Source organism: Barbus barbus (genome assembly GCF_936440315.1).
Source record: "Barbus barbus genome assembly, chromosome: 9".
Lineage (NCBI taxonomy): Eukaryota > Metazoa > Chordata > Actinopteri > Cypriniformes > Cyprinidae > Barbus > Barbus barbus.
The window spans coordinates 17,565,949-17,588,724 of NC_136737.1; the positions used below are offsets into that span (position 1 = coordinate 17,565,949).

A 22,776-nucleotide genomic window follows, 5' to 3' on the forward strand; every position below is an offset into this window, starting at 1 on the left:
TGGCCAAAAATGCACCATGATGTTGATCATTACGTGACCAAAAGTTGTGCTTGCCTGAAACAAAAAAAACCATGTAAAGAGACCAGAGCACCACTTCAAAATATTGTCACTACTCATCTATTCGAACTGGTTTCCATTGACTTCTTACATTTGGACAAATGTAAGGGGGGGGTATGAATATATATTGATCATAGTTGATCACTTCACAAGATTCTCGCAAGCATATGCCACCACTTCTAAATCTGCCAAAACAGTTGTTGATCGGTTATTTAATGACTATGCTCTCAAATTTGGGTTTCCTCAAAGAATCCATCATGATCAGGGAGCAGAGTTTGAAAACCAACTGGTTGCTCAGTTGAACAAGAGCTGTGGTGTTGTGGGATCGAGGACCACCCCGTTTCACCCCCAAGGAAATGGTCAGGTTGAACGTTTCAACCGAACGTTACTCCAGATGTTGAAGACCTTGACCGAAAAGCAGAAAACCAACTGGAAAGAGCCACTAAGCAAACTTATCTTTGCGTACAACAGCACACGATGTGAAGTAACTGGATTTTCACCATTTTACTTGCTGTTTGGAAGGTCCCCAAGGTTACCTGTGGATCTGCTGTTTGGCTTGACCTCAGAGACAGAAACTGTGGACTACAAGGAGTACGTAAAGAGATGGAGACAAGAAATGCAAGAAGCCTTTGAAATTACCAGACAGACAGCGAAAAAGTCAGCAGAAAGGAATAAGAAGAATTATGATGGGAAGGTGAGGAGTTCCATATTGTGTCCTGGAGGTCGTGTACTAGTGCGAAATTTGACACCAAGAGGTGGGACTGGGAAACTTTGCAACCACTGGGAGGATGTTGTACACACAGTAGTGCGTCAAGTGGGAAAAGAAGGTCCGATTTACGAAGTGAAACCGGAACAAGGAAAGGGACGATCCCGCGTTCTTCACCGTAATCTCTTATTGCCGTGTGATTACCTACCGTTGGAGGTTGAACTCAGGAAGGAATCAAAAACAAAGAAAACGTTGAACGAACCAAGGCTAGAAGACCAAGATGAATTTAACCCAGAAGAAGGAGAGGATGAAGAGGATGATTACTACTACATACCTACGGTTCAGCATCAGCAACTTGTGGAAGAAAACAACGAGTTAGATAACTCATACCTACCTGATGTCCAGTCCAGCGAACCTAAAAAGGAAAGAAGAGAAGTTGATCAAGAGAAGACAAATGAATATGAAACAACAGTACAAATCGAAAATGAAGACTTAACTCGACAGGAAGTAGATGCGATGAATGCACAACAACCTGAAGTAGGACCTGATGATGTAACAGATGCTCATACAGCTCCAAACGAAAGGAACAGTGAAGGAGAACAGGGGTACCGATGGCCTAGAAGAGAAAGGAGACCACCAAAAACATTTACATATGACTACTTAGGTACTCCAGCATGCTATAGTGTAGGGCATCCAAACACAATATCATTTCACCCCACACCATATGAAATGCAGAACCTCACACCATGAACTTACCCCGTGTCATGGTATCAGCCAGTATATTTAAGTGCATACTGAAAAGACTCTTGAGATAGGGAAAAAAGGGGGTCACAGTTGTAAGAAAACAAAAAAACTATGCAATATCCAGTATGTTCCTTTATTGAAGCACTGTAAATACAGCTAACATGCAGGGCATACATAAATTAGAATTAGAATTTACATATTACACAGCTTCAACTTGAACAAGTAAGAAAAAAAATTAAAGAGTAATGTCGGGACGACATTTATTTTGACGGGGAGAGTGTAGTGGTAGTACAAATAAGAAAGAGAAAAGAAAAATTTTTTTTTTTTTCCTCAATATATTTTAGTTATCATATATAAAAAAAAAAGATTAAATGTCATTAATGTGTGACCTATGTTGTGTATTAACTAAGTCTGATCTTTGTGGATAACGATTAATATTTCCTGCCAAGATTGGTATGGACAATCGATTACTTCTGTCTTTGGGATTCGTTCACCTGCTGGGGGAGGGGGCGAGCTGCTCAAACAATACAGACTCAGAAGATGAAGCAGCAGCTTCGTGCCCTGTGTCTTTATTAATTGTAATATCTTCCCTCACCAGACGGTGAGGGTGCTACACGGGTGGATCATTTATTTGATGCGGCGGATTCGGGTGGCGTTTTAGCTCATCACTATTACACACATTTTAGTCTTACCTAGAATCAGCATACATAGATACATTTTAATGAGTGTGTGTGTGTGATACACACCTAGATCTAGTCTTACATAAGATACAGATTTACAATTCTTTCCGAAAATAGCCGAGCTCCTGCAGGTGCCGTGGGCGGAGCTAAAGTGACAAGCACTTGAGCACCTATTGAAAACAAAACACAGACATTTGATGCCGTTTCAGTTACCGTCTGCATTTCCGAATTCATGGTCGGGATCTATTATAGCTGGGATGTTATTATAGCATCTTTCAGTATCAAACGATGTGCAAATCCAGCGTGGAACTGGGCTTTGTTTGTAAAACGTTAATCAACAAATACACTTGCAAAACTCCGTTGCTGCCCCGGGAAAACAAAATGCATCCACTGTTTACGTAACGCTGGGTTCAAAAACACACTTCTTTAGAGACATTCTTCCCGAGCGAGTCCCGAGCAGTGCTTTCAAATGAAGTGCGTTAATGGGCGCGCTCTTGCTCGCTTCGGTCAAAGAGTGCGTTAATTCGGTGCGCTCTTCCGGGAGAAATGCCTCATGAAGAGCCATGATCCAAAAAAAAAAAAATATATATATATATATTTCGAAACTTGTAAGAATCCCGGAAGTGTGTATTTGGCACAGAAATACTCAGTTATATGTCCAAATCGTGTTGTGAAACTTTGGCCATGTTTAGCAAAATAATCCAACTCTTTAACGGTGTAAATAACTCAACATACATAAAACAGCATAGCCCCCCCCCCCCCCCCTTTAATCTGAGTGTGAAAAGTCACAGTTCATGTCATAAATTATTTTCAGATTTATTTTGGTGAAAAGATTTACAAAGAGAAAAGATTGCTCTTTGTAAATAAGCTGAATGAATGAATCACTCACAGGAAGTAAACGAATAAACTTGGGATGCTTATTCTTTTTTTTACACCACATGACAGTGGGGGAACTATGACGTCACTCTGTAGGCGGATCGGCTGTTAGCATGAAACTGGTTCCCTCGACAAAAACCCTATAGGATTTTCCCATAGGCTTTTGGATAATCGCAAAAAATAAGCTCTGTGTTCAATCATAGTTCATGAAACTTACACGTTTTGACCATCGAGATAATCTTTACAAAGTAATACAAATTTTATTAATTTTGAAGCCTAAATACAAGCGCCAGAACTAAAAAGCTAACATTAGGCTATAAACGAACTACAGCACCACGGTCGCTCTCCTTCAACCTCACCACCATAATGTTTCCGACCACTTTTAAACTTATTTTTTAGAAACATTTTCCATGATAATTATTTACTCTGGATGAACTTTAATCCAAAAGAGCACGAGACTGTAAAAGCGGGTTAGAATGAGTTCCTGTTCGGCGTGATGACGTTGAATGTCTCCGGCAGCGCCTGTAGTCCCATTTAGCAACTTGTTAGCAACAGTCTTTTTAAAGAAACGTAACAGCTTTAAAAAAATCACGAGTGGGGTAACTGGTGTGTTTTATGTCGTAGAATAAAACGTGAAAGTATATTGAGCCTGTGTAAACCACGGACCTTATTTAAGGGATTTAACCAAAATCCCATTCAAAAAACCCATTGACTCAAATTTGCCTACAAAGTGACATCATAGTTCCACCACTCTATTGAAGTGAATCTAAAAATAAAAAAATTAAAGAAAAAGACAAGGGCCAAATGAAAAAAAAACCCCTCATTAGAATATTTGAAGAGTTCCAATGCAAAAGCTTCAAAAAGCTATCTTGATCAAAAATTAGATGAATAGTATATGCTCATAAAGTAGCCTATATTTGACTTCAAATACGCTAAATCCCAGCTTTAAACCATTCAGAAATATCAGTACTTACATAGAAACCTATACATAGTAGCCAGAAAAAAAATGCAAATTTTAAAGACAAACGTCAGGCGTATTTAGAGGCTTTTGCATCTGAATTCTTCATTTGGACTTTTAAAATTCATTTTTCACACCACAAAGTTGATATGGTCATGTAACCAACACACCCATTCAAATTATGCCTTCCTTTTATGATCATGATTGTGTTTTATCTTTATTAGTTAGCAAAATGGATGCCACGTCTTGAGTTTTCATCCCTGCAATTCTGAGATGTCCCAGACCATGTTAAGAGGTACGTCCTTCATTCTTTCCTGGTAGACGCGGTCAAAACATTCACTCTGAGCCACAGTTAAACAGTTCTTCCAGTCCCCAACTGTTCCTGTAACACAGCAGGTTGAAAACATTAAAGGGATAGTTCTGTTATTAATTACCCTCATGTGGTTCAAAACCCATTACACCTTCATTCATTTTCAGAACACAAAGATATTCTTGATGAAATCTGAGAGCTTTCAGACCCTCCATAGACAGCAACACTCCACATTCAAGACCCAGAAAGGTAGTGAGGACATTGATAAAATAGTCCATGTGACATCAGCTATGAGAATACATAGCAAAAAATCCAGAGTGAAATTAACTCTCCTGGGAGTACACGTGAGACCACACTCGAGCGTAAAAGTATTAAAATAAGAGTGTTAAAATAACACTGAAGCAGAGTTAAAGTTAAAGAGGTAATTAAGAGATCCATTGAATGATGATTGACCATTACTGAAGACACATAACAATCATTTGACCTGAACCACCAAACTCATTTAGGCAAAAGCTTACAAAAGTCAGATTTACCTTGTTGATTATAGCAGTCCTGTGATTCAACAGTATCCACTAATGAAAAGGATTCCTTGAAAGTTGTTTTGATAATTAAAAAAAAAAAAAAAAAACTTGTCTTAGGCATACACAGACATCAAGAATCAGAATCTCAACAACGGTGACAAACATATTCAGAAAACAGATCAACTCTAAACATTAGAAAACAAACAAAAATAAAATAGTAAGAATATTACTAAGAAATATTACTAAGTAAGGAAATTACTAAGACAATTCAGCTAATAATTTATTCATGCCGCAATGCATCATGGGAGCCATGGATGAAATTGATTGTTGGCACCCAGAATGCACTGCACCATGATTTTTTTTAATTGTCACCGTTGTTGAGATTCACAGGTTGATTCTTGATGTTTTTTGTCTAAATAAAAGATTCTTTTCAAAGATTTTTGAACAAACCTGTTATAACTCGGTTACAGTAGCCAAGCAAAATCTAACTTTAAAAATGTAAGGGTCAAGAGCCCAACTAAAGCAAACACGGACCGCTAAAATTGTGATTTTCTTCTTAGGTAATTCTGCTCGTTAACATCAGGTGTCTTCAAAAATGGTCAATCATCACTCAATGAATCTCTTAATTACCTCATTAACTTAAACTCTGCTTCAGTGTTAATTTAACACTTTCACACTCTTCAGTGTGGTCACACATGTACTTCCAGGAGAGTTAATTTCACTGAATTTTTTGCTGTGTACTTTTTGTGTGCAAAGAAAACAAAAATAATGACTTTATTAAATGATTTCTTCTCTTCCAGGTCATTCTCCGCTGTCATTCATGAGAGTACCACGATTTGTGTTCTGAAGATGAACAAAGGTCTTACGGGTTTGGAACGAAAGAATGACAGAATTTTTATTTTTGGGTGAACCCTTTAATATAACATTTCCCCATTGCTATTGATATCAGACTTTTTACATTTAATAATTAACGTTTAAATAATGGTGAGAATACATGTACAATTTTTATTAACATAAAGGTGATACATTTATATATTTTTATCTTGATGCGTTATTTGACACTGCTTGTCTTACCTTTGCGCAAAAAAAGTCCTTTTGGATGCTCCGTGACAGACAGAGAAAGGGATTCGTAGTTGGCCAGGGGGTCTTTCTTCATGTGCTTGAACGTGGTTGCCTCCACCACTTTATCAATTGCTGCATCTGACAGATTCTTTCCCACAAACTCACAGATTTTCACAACCACGGATCTTAGGTCCTGATAAAGGAATTGTGCATCTCATTATATATATAAGACAGATGACACCAAACTGTAATACACATGATAATGACACACAAACATAATGACCAATAAGGAAAGACAGTGCAAGCTAAAAAAAACCCCCAGCTAACTAGTATATGCAGCCCATGTAATTATTAGAAAATAATGCACACCTGAGGTGTAATCACCACCATTCAACAGCCCCCCCCCCCACACACACACACACACAAGTGAAGTACAATAACTCCAAAGAAAGTTTGATGGAAAAGTCAAAGAGTCTCACCTTGATCATTTCTTCATAAGTAAGCATCAGGATGTTGTATTTGTCTTTATTTGTGATCCATCCTTTAACATGGTCAAACCAACAGCCACCAATCACTACAAACCAGACACACCATTAGTGTTTTTCAAACTTCACAACAGGTTCAAGACCCTTTATTTTTGTATTAAGTTAACCTACACTGAGAAGTATATATAAAAATTATAGCACATTTTACTAATTCCAAATCACATTAATCTTAACTATCATTCATTATATATCATTTATAAGATATATATATATATATATATATATATATATATATATATATATATAATGAGGGATGAAAATTAAAACACTTTATATTAAATGTGCATAGTAATTAAACCGGTTTTGTTTTACAGGTAAAATTGAGAGATTTAGATTATAGAAATTGGTCAGTGAGGCAACAGGGTCACAAGTTGAGAAGAAAAGGTATCAGCTGCAAAAGACTTGAAGGTGTTAAATCAAGAATTAAATAATCAGGAACACTTCAGTCCTGTGCCACTGTTTTTCAGAACTGCATACTACTTCAGAGTACTGCATAGTCTTCAGAAATACCTTCAGAAGGTTCTCACTGTCAACCATCTGTCCACAAAACTTAAAAAAAACAACAACAACAAAAAACCAGTCTTCATGTATTTCATCTGTTTTGCAAAGAATTGATATATAGACTTAGGCTATAATGTTTTGGCTCTTACTCCATCCGGTGAAGAATTTTTCCAGCGTCTCATCGAAGTTCTCGGAAGAATCCAGGTGCTTCATGTTGTTGGAAAAATGGAAATATGACACCATGACGTCTTTAGGGTTTCTCATGACATAGATGACCTGACAGCAAAGACAGACGTATAAACACCTGTTCATAACATCAAGCCATCATCTGATGAACGCATACACACTTTTCCTTTTCTTTGCAGCATTTTGGGCATCAGCGGCTGGAGTAAATGGGAGCAGAAGAGTCTTGGAGATGGACGTGTGTTGTAATCTTTCCCTGTTATCCGATATTCTATCCAGGGCATCTGCTCGTATGTGATTTGGTTGGCTTTGTCCGGGAAATCTTCTGCGTATATTAACGTCATGATCCGTTGGGTCCACACCGTACCTGAGAGAGCGGCGTAGAGTCAGTTATAAAATACACTGGGTTCGACTGAATAATGTTAAATATTTATGTTATTACCTTGAACATTCATGTGCTAATGATAAGTCAAAGTCAAAGTATGCAGAAAGTTTGACTACAGAGGAAATTTATCTTATACATACATCTTACCAGATTTGGGGAAGGTAACAACAAAAACATCATCATCCTTTGTTTCAAAATCCTCTAAACTGTCAATATATTCTGGAGTAAGATCGTGATTGTCTGCCAAAGTTATGACAGTTCCTTTGTAGGTGAACATTTTGTCACCAAGCATTTTGTATTCCTGCTGAGCCATGTTTGAGATCTTACCGAGGCAAACCAACAATACTAGTAAAGAGTGTAATTGTGGAGAAGACCTTGATATATCCAAGACCGGATTTCACTGGGAAAATAGCTTATCTTTGCTGTTACACAACAGTCAAAGCATGATTAAATTTGCACACTTCATGGCCAATCTTTGGACTTGTTGCTTTATCGTAAATCTGTGTTATCAGTCTGTGTTCATAAACGTAAAGGAGTGTCTATTTACACTTGCCAAAATGTAATAGTAAAGTTCATAAGGCCAACAAGATCACAAATATAAATGCAAAGACTGCTGTAATGCACAGATTTTCATTGCATTTGTTCCATATTTATACTTTCAGTAATATTCTAGATCAGTGGTTCTCAACCTTTTTGATGTAAAAGGTCCCTGTTGTCCAAAACAATATTTAGAGGCCTCCCATATACTGCAGGATAAGATATTTCTGCTGTAATTATTGCAAAGCTTCTTGTTTTAACATTTTATTTACAGAAACTGGTAGTGCTGGTTTATTGAATTAATAAGCTGTGATTCGCAGAAGTTTCAAGAACATGAGCAGCTTGTTGACTTAGTTTTAGGTTTGAAAAGATTTATCGCAATATTAAAATAAGAGATGAGGGCAGTTTAAGAAAGTTTATTCTCTAGGGCTTTGTCTTAGGTTACCCCCATCATAAAAACACTTGTTTGCAGTTTTGAATGTAGATAAGACTATGAAGCAGTTATAGAGATGATGCACACTGCCATACCTCCATTAAAACACAAACAAACAGGAGTTTTAAGGTTTGAAATGATCTGTCACTATTATGTTTATGGACTTGCGACTTGGACTTGACGGTGTTTGCTGACACCTACTGGTCATTTTGGGGAACTGGAGGATCTTAGAAATATCAGAAGGGTCTACAACCAGTTTTATTTAAATAATAATAAAAAAAATATTATTCAATTAATTATAAATTAAAGCCCTCAACTTACTGCATAGGGTTTTGTTTACTTATATGTATACACACACACACACACACACACACACACACACACACACACACACACAGATATATATATATATTTTGTTTTTTTTGTTTTTTTATGAAACTTACCTACATTCAAGTGTTGAAAAAAAAATATTTTTATACAAAATTTTAAACAAAAAGTGATTGTTTGTGTTTAAAAGTAGAGGCTCTGTTCTTTATGTAAGGAATAATTGATTTATTGAATTATTGTTAACAGACACCAAAAACCCAGGTTGTCTCCAGAAAACAGGAACATCTGGTCACCCTATAGCCTTACTTGGAGCCTGGGTTTTTTAATGGGGATCGTTAGGTTTGATAGACAAGCCAGAGTCGAGGAAGTATTTCACTTCAATTAATTGCTAAAGAATAGATCACCCAAAAATGAAAATTTGCTTAAATGTACTCACCCTCAGGCCACCCAAAACACAGATGCATTTGTTTCTTCATCGGAACATTTGGAAAATTTTACGGCTAAAATACAAGTTCATACTTTCTGAAAAGTCTTCTCATCTGAATCAGGAGAGAAATATATAGGCCTATACAGATCAAGTACCTTTTACATGTGAAAATAGTCCAAAATGGCTCTAGACAAATATGTTGGTGTATTTTAATGTGAGAGGACAAAAGGATAGACTTTTTCTCTGGAGGAGCGATATTATGGATCATGGACTAAAGAAACAAACTCATATACATCTTAGATAGTTTGAGGGTGAGTAAATGTTTAGCAAATTTTCATTTTGGGGGGGAACTATTTCTTTAACTTAATCCAGAGATCTTTAACCCTGCTCCCGGGGACACCCATTTTTATTCAATTATATGCTGTTTGATTGTGAAAAGCCACAGTTCATTTCAGAAGTTATTTAGTTCAATTTAATGAAAAAGACTTAGAAAGAGAAAAGGTTTTTCTTTGTTAATAAGGTGAATGAATGAAATACTCGCAGAAAGTACACAAACAGCAATAGTAACCAGGAGGCTTATTTTTACACCACATGACCATTAAAGAAACCCTACAAATGTGGTAAAGTTCAGTAGGCCATAAATATCCTCGTTACTCCCTGATTTTTATCTGTTTTGATATTGTTGTGTAACTAACAATGATGTTCCTTTTATGATCATGATAGTGTTTTCTCTTTAAATGGATGCCACGTCTTGAGTTTTCAGCCATGTAATTCTGAGATGTCCCAGACCATGTTAAATAATGAACTATTGAAGGTGATACGTTTATATAGTTATATCTTGATGCTTTATTTTCACTTTTGTCTGACCTTTGCACAAAAAGAGTCCTTTTGGACGGTCTGTGACATTCAGAGAAAGGGATTCATAGTTGGCCAAGGGGTCTTTCATCATGTGTTTGAATGTGGCTGTTTCCACCACTTTATCAATCGTCGTGTCTGACAAATTCCTTCCCATAAACTCACAGATTTTGACAACCACGGATCTGAGGTCCTTATAAAAGATTTGTGAATTTCATCAGTCAGTCATATATACCCAAACAGAAGTACAATAAGAAAGAAAGAGAAAAAAATAAAGCTTTATGGAAAGACCAGAGGTTCATGAGCCAAACCAGTCTCACCTTGATCATTTCTTCATAAGTAAGGATCAGGATGTTGTATTTGTCTTTATTTGTGATCCATCCTTTAACATGATCAAACCAACAGCCACCAATCACTACAAACCACCCAACATAATATTCAGAGCCCCACCCCCATTTACTCTAGACTAAGATATTTCTGCTGTAATTATTGGGAATGAGCAAATCATTGACTTAGATAGGTTTGAAATTATATGTTACTGAAATTATTATAAGTTTATGAACTTGCGACTTGAACTCGACAGTGTTTGCCATCATCTACTGGTCATTTTTGGGAATTGAAGCATCTAGAAATATCAGAAGGGTCTACAACCAGTTATAAAAAATATGGAACTACACCCTCCCCCTCCCCCAACACACTTTTAATAAAACAAATTAGTTCCCCACACTTTTTCTGGACAAGTGTGTTCATGTAGAGGTTTTCAGTGGCCAGTGTGATTAAATCTAGATTTAACTGCAAACAGACAAGATAGTCTATGCATGGCCTGACATTTTATTTTGAAAACTTTCTATTAAAATCATAATTTGTACAATGCCCTGTTGTAAGAAACTGTATTAAAACTGCATAACTGAATTGCAAGCTTGTGAATTAAAATCAAATTGAATTATGGATAGCTGTTTGTTTGGAGAGAAAATCATGTAAGAAAGACGCAGACCGAAAACAGCAAATCTTTCTAAAAGGACCAAAATTCCTACCACATTCATGAGATTCTTCTGTGATTTCTGTCATTAGGGTAATCAGAACAGAATAGTTGTCGACTGCAGCAGTGCGTAGAGTCCATCTCATTGGACAGAGGGATCTCAGATTCTGAGTGTTGGGTTTCATTTCATTTTTTAATGCTTCAAAATGCATGGGTTTCTTTATGGAGACTGTTTGATCAATTGAGTCACTTCTTGCAATGCATCTCTTTTCATTTTACATTTTTTTTTCCCAGTGTCTTGAAGGAATAAGTTTAAGCAATGTGCTAAACAATGCACATGTACAGCTGCGGTATTGCACTCTTTAAATTGAGCAGCAACACTTCTTAAGTGACCGGTGTTGTGCCAAAATCTGCACCCCTGCACCCCTGATTGCCTAATCCCAACCCCACCCCTAATCCTAACCCCTCCCCCACACCTACCAATATTAGGGGATGCATAATCTGGCAGGGTGCAGAATTCAGCACGACACCTGGACATGTTCGCTGTGCCATTGTATGCCTGTCCTCTGGACAATTCAGACGATATATTACAATGGGTCAAAACGTCTGTTTTTGGCTAATCAAAAATCTTCAAGAATTTTTCCTGAGTCGTCCACCCAGTGAAGCAAAGTTACAAGTTGTTCTTTGTTGGAAATATCTTTGGTTTCATCCGAGAGTAGCCTATTGCATAAAAAAAGCCATCACGAATGGGAGACAAAAACCGTTTGCAGTACATTGAGCCAAATTATAGGCCTATTCGTCATTTTGTTGATTATGTCATGAGACATATAATTCTTGTCATTAAGCCCAGTGTTTGATGTCTGAGCAGTCATCAGACCTTAGTAACATTAACTTGTGAAGGCTGACACCTTCCTGACCATAGCGATGCCTTGTCACATCAGAAACCTAAGAGTAGTTGTTTCATTAGAATCTCTTGACAGTATTTTTGCTTCGCTTTTATCTGGGAGTCTAGCTGTACTGCCACACTAGGTTGAAAAAAATCTGAAACTGAGCCAGATTCTCTTTGATTATTCCGTTTTCTAATTTAGTGCCAGTCCGCTGATTATGCAAAAGTGACTCTGCTTGCAGAAATGTTTTCCCCGTGTTTCACAAGTCAATCTGGGAAAGTCGTTGGACCGCTGTGGTTGAACTGACCTCTTTTTTTGTGATGAACTCGTTCCTTGTATTTGTACTTAGTAGTGCAGCAGGATTTATACGTTGATTCTATTTTGTAAGATCCCTGCAGCAGGTTTCAGCTGTGCTGGATGCAGGAACAGGAGTGATATAAAAGACAATTGATGGAGATCAATCGGGTTAGATGTTGCATCCAGTTGAACAGCATCATCAGAAGATGAAGCAGAGTTGTCATTTGTAGGACTGGTGTCCCTGGTCTGCTTGCTTATAAAGTAATCAGAAACTGGGCAATGTCTTTTCATATTGCAGTGCAATTATCATTTTATACCATGGTGAAAACTGAAATAGTGCTACAATGGCTTACAGACTCTAGTAATTCTCATAAAAATATTTGTATAAATATTAAGAAATATAGTTTGTTAAATACTGTATATAGTACTTTTATTTTTTTAATAATTAGAAATTGGTGGTTTTTAAATGATCACATGCTGAATGAACCACGTATTACTTAAAATGTTTGATATTTGCTAACACATTTCATAATATTAAAAATACTTTTAATTTGTTCGATGCAAGATACAGTATGTTATATGCTTCATTTGTGATATAGCCTAGGTTCACTTTTCATACGCCATTTTTGTACCAGAATTCAAAACTAGCAGCTTTTGCAATCCACGGGTCTATATATTTAACTTACTCTCTGGTCTCGGCAATTCACGTGTCCTGTATTTTCTGTCAGCTGGTTATAATCAGAGCTACAGAGGATCGCTCTTTTGAGTTGGTTCTTTTCAATCGATCACTTCCATTAATTACTCCTGAATCGGTTCGTGATTCCATCTGAACAGTTCGCTGGTGAACTGAATCATTTGGACCATGTTGCTTTTATAGGCATTTTCAAATAAGCACGTACCTTAGCTTAAACTAGCCAACTATTTATGGTAGTTACATATGAGTAGTCCAACATGATAGTAACATTCTTAATGTGTGTGGTTGAGTGTGTGATACACATCTAGATTTAGTCTTACATGGAACCTAAGTTTGAAACGCAGATTGTCAGGTTTGTCAAGCGTGGCTCTCCTCTTTCTTTTCGAGCCACTTTTCTTTTCCCACACATGGCTCACCTAATCCTTCCTCTGGAGAGCCTATCATGCAAAGTGACTGGGATTAGCAAACTTCACTGAGACGATCCGAGTTCAGATTGTGATCTATATTCTAGGCCTAATATAACAAATCCTACACCACCGAGAAGTAAATTTGTAGAGAAATTGGTTGAGAGTTTCAAGACAAGTATTTTACTTAATTGCTGTTTTCATTTTTGAGTGAACTTACTTGCATGCTCATGAACATTGAAATACTAACCTTTTCTGTCAGTGAAAAGATGAACCCTGGATGAAAAGGTTCAGTTTTAGCAATAAAAAGCAAACAAATATATATATATTTTTCACAATTTCCTTTATTATTGTAATAGTGTTTTATCTTTATTAGACTGTATAATGGATGGGATATCACAGCTTGAGTTTTCAGCCATACAAAGGTACAAAGTTAAGAGGTACGTCCTTCATTCTTTCATGGTAGACGCGGTCAAAACATTCACTCTGAGCCACAGTTAAAGAGCCCTTCCATTCACCAACTGTTCCTGTAACACAGCAGATTGAAAACATTAATATAACATTTTCCTATTACAGCTTATGTCTCACAATTATCACATTTAAAGGGATAGTTCACTCAAAAATGCAAATTCTGTCGTTATTTACTCACCCTCATGTTGTTCCAAACCCGTAAGAACTTTGTTCATCTTCTCAACACAAATTAAGATACCTTTGATGAAATCCTAGAGCTTTCTGGACCTAGGAACATAGCAGCTACATTGCTGTCTACGGAGGGTCAGAGAACTCTCAGATTTGATCAAAAATATTGTAATTTGTGTTCTGAAGATGAACAAAGGTCTTATGGGTTTGGAAGGAGATGAGGGGGGAGTAATTAATGACAATTCTCATTTTGGGGTGAACTAACCCTTTAATTTTTCAATTTGGTCTGACCTTTGCGCAAAAAGAGTCCTTTTGGATGGTCAGTCATATTCTGAGGAAGGAATTCATAGTTGGCCAAGGGGTCATTCTTCATGTGCTTGAATGTGGCTGTTTCCACCACTTTATCTATCGCTGCATCTGACAGATTCTTTCCCACAAACTCACAGATTTTCACAACCACGGATCTGAGGTCCTTATAAAAGATTTGTACATTTCATATAGATATTCATATATGGTATATCCAAAGAGAAATACAATAACTTTTGATGGAAAGGTCAAAGGGTCATAAACCAAACCAGTCTCACCTTGATCATTTCTTCATAAGTAAGGATCAGGATGTCGTATTTGTCTTTATTTGTGATCCATCCTTTAACATGGTCAAACCAACAGCCACCAATCACTACAAACCAGACACAACATTAGTGTTTTTTATACTTTGTTGCAGTTTTAAGGCCCTTTTTTCTTTTACCATAACCTACACTGATTGATATATCAGTGTCTATTTACACTAAGTGCAAATAGCCCACCTTGTTGGCAGAGGCAATTTACACTAACTCCACCCACCAATATGTAATTGGTCTATTCAACACTATAAAGATGACTGTCAAACATTAGCTTCGGCTGTATTAAAGTCATATAGGTAACTGTGTAGAGCTACAATTGTAATTAGTAAATATTGCAATGTAATTACATTATTTATTTATTTACTTTTATATTTTATTAAAGTTATACTTTGCTATTTTTTTTTTTTTTTTACTTCCATAAAATTTGGGGGAGGGGCGCAACAATACAATTCTGCTTTGGGGACCCATTTGGCCAGCAGTGGCCCTGTTTGAAACAGGCTTCTAGGGGCAGGGCTGAAGTTTTGCAAATCTAGAAAAAAGCCCTTCATCAATGAGAAGCAAAGAAAAGCCAGGCTGAGGTTTGCAAAAGGCCATAAGTGTTGGACTGTAGAGGACTGGAGTAAGGCCATCTTCTCTAATGAGACTAATTTTAAGCTTTGCATAACATCTGGTCATCTAATAGTTAGACGGAATCCTGGAGGTGCCTACAAGAACTGTGAAATTTGGTGGAGGATTGGTGATAATCTGGGGGTGCTTCAACAAGGCACATTCATTTTAGTAAAGGGTGCATGAATCAAAAAACGTACAATTGTTGTCCTTGAAGAAAAGACTATAGCGCTGGGTATCGATTCAGATGTCCCGATTCGATAGCTCTCGATTCTCAATTTTTTTTGCTTACATTCAGTTAATATGGTTTTAATACAAATGCTATTGATATTTCTTAAAAAAAGATAAATAAAAAAAAGATTTGTAAACATCGGTTTACAAATGGTGAATTAATAAAAAGAAATTAAAAGCCACAGGCCTGTATTTTAAACCAATTCTTTTTTTTTTAAAGGGTCCTATTTTTAAACAATAATAGGGCCTAATAAAACGTTCTTAATTTTTTCTGGTAATCAGATGAAGTTATAAAACATTTAATTTACCCTAATCAAATGAAAGCGAAACCATTTTATTTTTTGGCAAACAAAGTGCTGCACAACATAGGGTAAAATAAAAAAAAGAAAACAAATGTGATTATTCCTTTAAAAATAAAGATTTATTAATATTTATAAGTAGTAGTAGCACTTAAGACCACTAAATAGTAATATATTTCTGACAGTTTCTACACGTTAAAAAGCAAACTTATTTTGACGGGTTGCCGTGAAGAACTTGCAGCTGCTGTGTATGTGATATGATGGTAGTTTTCTCAAATTAAACGGTAAAATGTTATCTCTCAGAGGCAGAGCAGCTGGAGAGTATTCGTGTGTTCATATCGTCATATAGATAGACGGCAGAAGCTGAAAACCCTGCAAGCGTCGCCCACGCTTTAAATAAAACTGCGTTGCGCCATCCGCCATTGATTCATTCATTCATTGCAGAAATCATGGCGCCTTTACGTGTGATGTCAAATGCTTCCACATATTTATAGTATTACTATAGAATTTTAGCTGAGCATTGCAAATCACGCATATTGCTTTGTTCTTGGTTCTTGTCAACACCATATCCGCCATGATAAGCACTGAATGAATGACAGGCTTTCTGTTGTAACATCATGCAAGGTAAGTGGGTGACATCTAGTGGAAAAGACTAATGCTAAGATTCACATTAGTCAGATCCTGTTTTAAATGTTTGCTGAAATAAATACCGGAAAAGATTTATTCGTGGCTTTTGAGAATCGATATCGAAAGTTTGATCAGCCTGAATTTCAGATTTTCCTTTGATTTTCAGTCCTCAGTGCGTTGTTGATATTGGTTTCAGTTGGACAGTCACGCCATTTTGTTCTTAACGATTTACTCAATAGCTAGGTTTCCATCCAAATATTGAAATTAAACTTGTGCGCGAAACTGGAATATGGCATAAAACATTCGCAAATAAAGCGCAAATAAAGTTTGCATCCAATGGGTCAACGAGAACAAAATAGTCACTTCCTGGTAAACTGGCACTAATTATCACCAAGAAAACTAGTAGAAGCTACTGAAAATAATAATTTTCATATATGATACATTACTTGAGCCTTAGAGTGAGCAGACGAAACAATAAATGCTGTCATTGCTTTCGGGGGCGAGTGCCAGCTGTTTGGGAACGCAGACGTGTAAAACAGTAATTACACAGAAATACTTTGACGACAGACTTTGCTCAGGCATTTCAGAATGACCATAACAACATATAGATGCTGTGAACGAGATCGTTCCGCTGCTAGTCAAATTATCCTGTCTCATAGCGCAAAGTCACATGTCTTTTCCGATGTGCAGAGGAATTTATATGATGTTTTATTAACAAGGTTCGGGAGGAGCACGATCAGGTAATCAACTAATTTGGCGCAGGTGCAACTCGTTTGGCTAACTATCCTAATGAGCACAATACGTGTGTGTATATATATATGCAGCCTGCCTACCTCTGTCCATTGACAGTTTCCCGGCATCCCTCCTCCACCCCAACTCCTCACCCCTAATCTGTCTTTATCCCATATTAAGGATAGGGGGAGTTTTCTGGGTTCGGGCCATATTCCGGGCTCGGAGCCCTCCCCCAGGACAGCACACCAAAATATGCTTACTATTTGCTATCAGATTAGATGTAAGGGTGAACTCGTGAACCTGTATGTTTCCATCATAGTTTCCATCATTCCATCGCATTTTTCTTATCGGATAAAACGTTTATCCTACTCAAATGTGTGCATAAGTTTTTTTATATGCATTTTTAGAATTTATGCGCATAAAAATAGGTGGATGGAAACATGACTAATGTATGCAAGTAAAGATTTTCAACTTGAATATTAGGGCTGTCGATTTAACGCAATTAACGCCCCCACGGGAGTGCTGTTTTTGTCCCAAATGTGATATTTTATACAACGGTTTAATAAATGAGAACTTAATATTGTGTTATATTAAGACACTATACTGTTTATTTTTGTTCAGTTTTGCCAATGTGAATATTACCTTTAAAGCCATGGCAGAACTGTTTTGCATCTCCAAGTAAGTCCCTGTCCCACATTGCATCCTAAACCCTTGTGGGCTTCCTCCAAGTCCACGTGACATAATTGCACTTTGACTGTCAGGTAGAAGTCTGCCGCAGAGCTCGCCCCTTTGTGGGCTCAGCAGAAGTGCCCATTGAGGGCGCATGGTGGCCATAAAGGGGGTGCTTGCGAGCATCCTTCTGAAAGTTAAAATGACAAATGGGATACCCTACGGTCTCATGGACATGCACACCAGCGGCCATTGTAAGTCCACAAGACCGTAAGTGCACACGAAGTGTGTAATTTGGGCCACTTCATTTTTGAATGAATCGAATGAATGCATGACTCAATGTCTTATTCATAAAGATATTTATTGCCACCTACTGGCAGTTTTAGTTTCCTATTTAGAGTATTATATATTTAAAGGGGTCATATGATGAGATTTCAAGTTTTCCTTTCTCTTTGGAGTGTTACAAGCTGATTGCGCATAGATAAGATCCCTGAAGTTGCAAAGACTAAAGTCTCAAAACCAAAGAGATATTCAAAGTTAAGACTCTGAATGGCTCTCCCCTCCTAAAACGGCTCATACAAACACGCCCCCACGTCTACATCACGATGTGGAAATATTTGCGTAATGCCGCCCAAATGTTCATGCAAAGAAAGGCGGCGTGGTTTCAGTAACTGCAGTAGAGTTGATGCAGCCATGTCAGGGAGACACTATGCGAAAGCAAAAGCACTTTATTTGGTCTTCTGAAAGTAGATGCAATTAGAAATTATTAAGATTGCTTACAACAGAAGAGCAACGCAGTTTTTAACTGTCTACACCCCAAGGCGTAATCTTCGCTCATCTGATTCAGGCTTTTTAACCATTCCTGTAACTCGTTTACCCTCTATGGGTGACCGGGCCTTCTCTTCTGTGGCACCACAACTCTGGAATTCTCTCCCTACTGAAATTAGACAGGCTGAATCCCTTAGTGTTTTTAAATCTTCTCTTAAAACTTATTTTTTCTGGTTAGCATATATGTGATATGTTTCTCTGATTGTCAATCTCAATGTATTTTTTCTGTATGCCTTGGTAAAGCACTTTGAGATGTAACTTTTAAAGGTGCTATACAAAATAAAGTTTATTATGCACAACAGTTTCGTGAACCTAGGAAATGAGGTAATTCTGACTTTGCTATGACAATCTGGTGCTTCTGAATCAGTGACTGCAAGTATGTTTTGTTATTAGCTTAAGTATTTGCTATTGACTGTTCAAATGCAGAGTTTTGCACGTCGTGTGTGTGTGTGTGAGAGAGAGAGAGAGAGATCACATCACAGTGGAGTTAGCTGTCTTAACCGCGTCTTGTGTACAAACACGTACCAGCTTCATCACTGTGTCTGTCACGCGACTCTGTTCCCCTTTCGGGCTTGAACTGATGGTAAAACTAAGGACATTATTAACTGTCTTTACATGTATTTTGAAAGCTGAAGCTCGCGATTATGGAAAGGGGCGTTACATTTCCAACGAGTGCTTGTGGTGTTCGGCCAATCACAATGGACTGGGTCAGTTGGTCAATCAGAACAGACTGCACTTGTTGGAAAGAGGAGCTTTGTAGTAAACGACACGTTTGAGAGAGGCGGGGCATAGAGGACCTACAATAATGTACAGTATTTGAAAAATAATGTGTTTTTTGAACATTAAAGCAAGTCAACATATTCTGTTACACCAAATACACAAAATAATGATCTTTAAAAAAAAAGCAGCATATGACCCCTTTAAAAATTAAATTTATTTGTACATATTAATAACAAATGTAAAAACAAAAAAAATCTATATTAATAAAAAAGCTAATTAAAGAGATGTTTCACCCAAAAATTATGAAAAAACCCCCCACTAATTTTTGGAATATCGCTTTAATGTAATAATAGCTTTAAATTATATTGGGTGGGTAATTTGTCAATTGTGTGCGATTAATATGTGATTAAGCATATATATATATATATACACATACACGCACACTGTTTTAAACTTTTTTGTATTTATATTAAGCATCAAATTTCCACCAAAAAAAAAATATATATATATATATATATATATATATATATATATATAGTCTATTAGTTTTGGCTCTTACTCCATCCGGTGAAGAATTTTTCCAGCATCTCATCGAAGTTCTTGGAAGAATCCAGGTTTTTCATGTTGTTGGAAAAATGGAAATATGACACCATGATGTCTTTAGGGTTTCTCATGACATAGATGACCTGACAGCAAAGACAGACTTATTAAAAAAGTTTCATGACATCATGAGAGTTCATTAAACGATTGATAAATGCATACACACTTTTCCTTTTCTTTGCAGCATTTTGGGCATCAGCGGCTGGAGTAAATGGGAGCAGAAGAGTCTTGGAGATGGACGTGTGTTGTAATTTTTCTCCATTGCTCGATACTCTAGCCACGGCATCTGGTCATGGGTGATTTGGTTGGCTTTGTCTGGGAAATCTTCAGCATATATTAAGGTCATGATCCGTTGGGTCCATATCGTACCTGAGAGAGTGATGTTGAGTCAAAAATAAAATACTAGGGGCTAGATTGAATAATGTTAAACATTTTGTCATTACCTTAAACATTTATATGCTAATGCATACACACTTTTCCGCTAGTTCAAACAGTGGTAAAGTCAGAGTAAACTAAAAGTTTAACTACAGAGGTAATTTTAAATAGACATTTCATAAACATAGACTAACATCTCACTCACCAGATTTGGGGAAGGTAACAACAAAAACATCATCATCCTTTGTTTCAAAATCCTCTAAACTGTCAATATATTCTGGAGTAAGATCATGATTGTCTGCCAAAGTTATGACAGTTCCTTTGTAGGTGAACATTTTGTCACCAAGCATTTTGTATTCCTGCTGAGCCATGTTTGAGATCTTACCGACCCAAATGAAGTCAACACTGGTAAAGAGTGTAAATAGCTGAGAACACCTTGATTTATCCAAGACATGATGTCAGTGAGAAAAGAGCTGTTACACAACAGTCGGTTAAAATGTTATTTCCTTTTGCATAGTTCATTGCTAACCTTTGGATTTGTTACTTTAACCTAATTCTTAATTATCTGCCTTTGTAGATCAATGTAATAGTGATGGTCAGAAGGCCAACAATATCACAAATATAAATGTAAAGTTCAGTACCCTGCTTTTATCATTTAATTAGAAGCACCACAAATTAAATTGTGTCATGTTATAGGGACTACTGAACAGACATTTAGAAGTTGATTTTAAAATGCAAAGTATTTAAAATAAAACTGTGTAAACTTGCATTTTTACAACACCATAAGTGTGTCCCATCAGGTAATGAAAAGTTCAACACACACTTGTGGTCTTCATCCTCACTTGAACACTTGGGCCAAACACAGGAAATACGTCATTTAAGTAGTCAAGTGGTCAAGTGCAAAGACTGCAAGTGTGGGTATTTGGACAAAGCCATACACTCGTTTCGAACTGGAATCATGGTGGAATATCCTGTCATGTCCACTTCGCAGGGCTACAGTCGAATAGAACAAATGTTGTACGTGATAAGAGATACATACGAAATATGCAGAACGGGGAGGCGCGAGGACTGGAATTGGGAACCGCTGTACTAAGAGAATTATCTAAAAGTTACACAATAGTTAAATAAGAGATGAAGGCAGTTTAAGAAAGTTTGCCTCTGGGCTTTGTCCCAGGTTAACCCCATCATAAGAACACTTTGTAGTGTTGAACTTAAGACTATGAAGCAATCATACGGAGATTGATGCACAAACATGAACTTAATAAAATAAAATCGGGAACATAAGCAACTAATTGACTTTTAGGGTTGAAATGATTTGACACTGACATTATTCTAGACCAGGGGTGTCAAACTCAGTTCCTGGATGGCCGCAGTGTGGGAGAAAAAAAAAAATACTATGAAAGTCAATGGCTACCAGCAACTGTCTGGTTAACAAAATTCTCCAAAATATCTTCTTTTGTGTTCAACAGAAGAAAGGAACTCATACAGGTTTGGATTAACTTGAGAGATGAGTAAGATGGTAGTAAATGACGACAGGATTTTCTTCAAAACATATTTGACACTGCTTATATCACACACAGGTCTACAACCCGAATTCCGGAAATGTTAGGACATTTTCTTTTAAAAATTTGAATAAAATGAAAACTAAAAGACTTTCAAATCACATGAGCCAATATTTTAGTCACAATAGAACATAGATGACATAAATGTTTAAACTGAGAAATTTTACAATTTTATGCACAAAATGAGCTCATTTTAAATTTGATGCCAGCTACAAGTCTCAAAACTGTTGGAACAGGGGCATGTTTACCATAGTCTAGCATCTCCTCTTCTTTCCAAAACAGTTTGAAGACGTCTGGGCATCGAGGTTATGAGTTTCTGGAGTTTTGGTGTTGGAATTTGCATGTCCTAATATTTCCGAGTTAATGTTGTTCTAGGGTCAACAAAGATGTTGACCCAGGAACATGTCGCACTCAGCAATATCAGGTTGTGCTTGGAATTTGGTCCCATTCGTTCCAGTTTCTGAAGAGTTTGTGGTCGTCTTTGACATTTTTCATTTAATGATGCACCAAATGTTCTCTATAGGTGAAAGATGTGGACTGCAGGCAGGCCAGTTCAGCACCCAGACTCTTCTACTACGAAGCCATGCTGTTGTAATAGCTGCAATATGTGGTTTTGCATTGTCCTGCTGACATAAAGAAGGCCTTCCCTGAAATAGACATCATCTGGAGAGGAGCATATGTTGCTCTAAATCCTTTATACACCTTTCAGCATTCATAGTGCCTTCCAAAACATGGAAGCTGCCCATACCGTGTGCATTTATGCATCCAAATACCATCAGAGATGCTGGCTTTTGGACTGAACGCTGATAACACGCTGGAAGATCTTCCTCCTCTTTAGCCCGGAGGAAACGGTGTCCATAATTTCCAACAAGAATGTCAAATTTGGACTCGTCTGAC

General features: G+C 37.1%; 1 protein-coding gene across 1 annotated transcript; it reads right to left on the bottom strand.

Moving 5' to 3' along the window:
• Positions 1 to 2,967: 2,967 nt before the first annotated feature.
• Positions 2,968 to 20,688, bottom strand: LOC306875259 (uncharacterized protein; the record flags this gene model as incomplete). The annotated part of the gene is made up of 12 exons (XM_079425737.1): positions 2,968 to 4,403; positions 5,927 to 6,107; positions 6,394 to 6,488; positions 7,110 to 7,236; positions 7,308 to 7,510; positions 7,676 to 7,925; positions 13,798 to 13,895; positions 14,299 to 14,479; positions 14,592 to 14,686; positions 19,902 to 20,028; positions 20,109 to 20,311; positions 20,523 to 20,688. 12 exons carry the CDS (start codon positions 20,686 to 20,688, stop codon positions 4,276 to 4,278), a joined length of 1,854 nt encoding a protein of 617 aa, XP_079281863.1. The 3' UTR covers positions 2,968 to 4,275.
• Between the last annotated feature and the right edge of the window lie 2,088 nt (positions 20,689 to 22,776).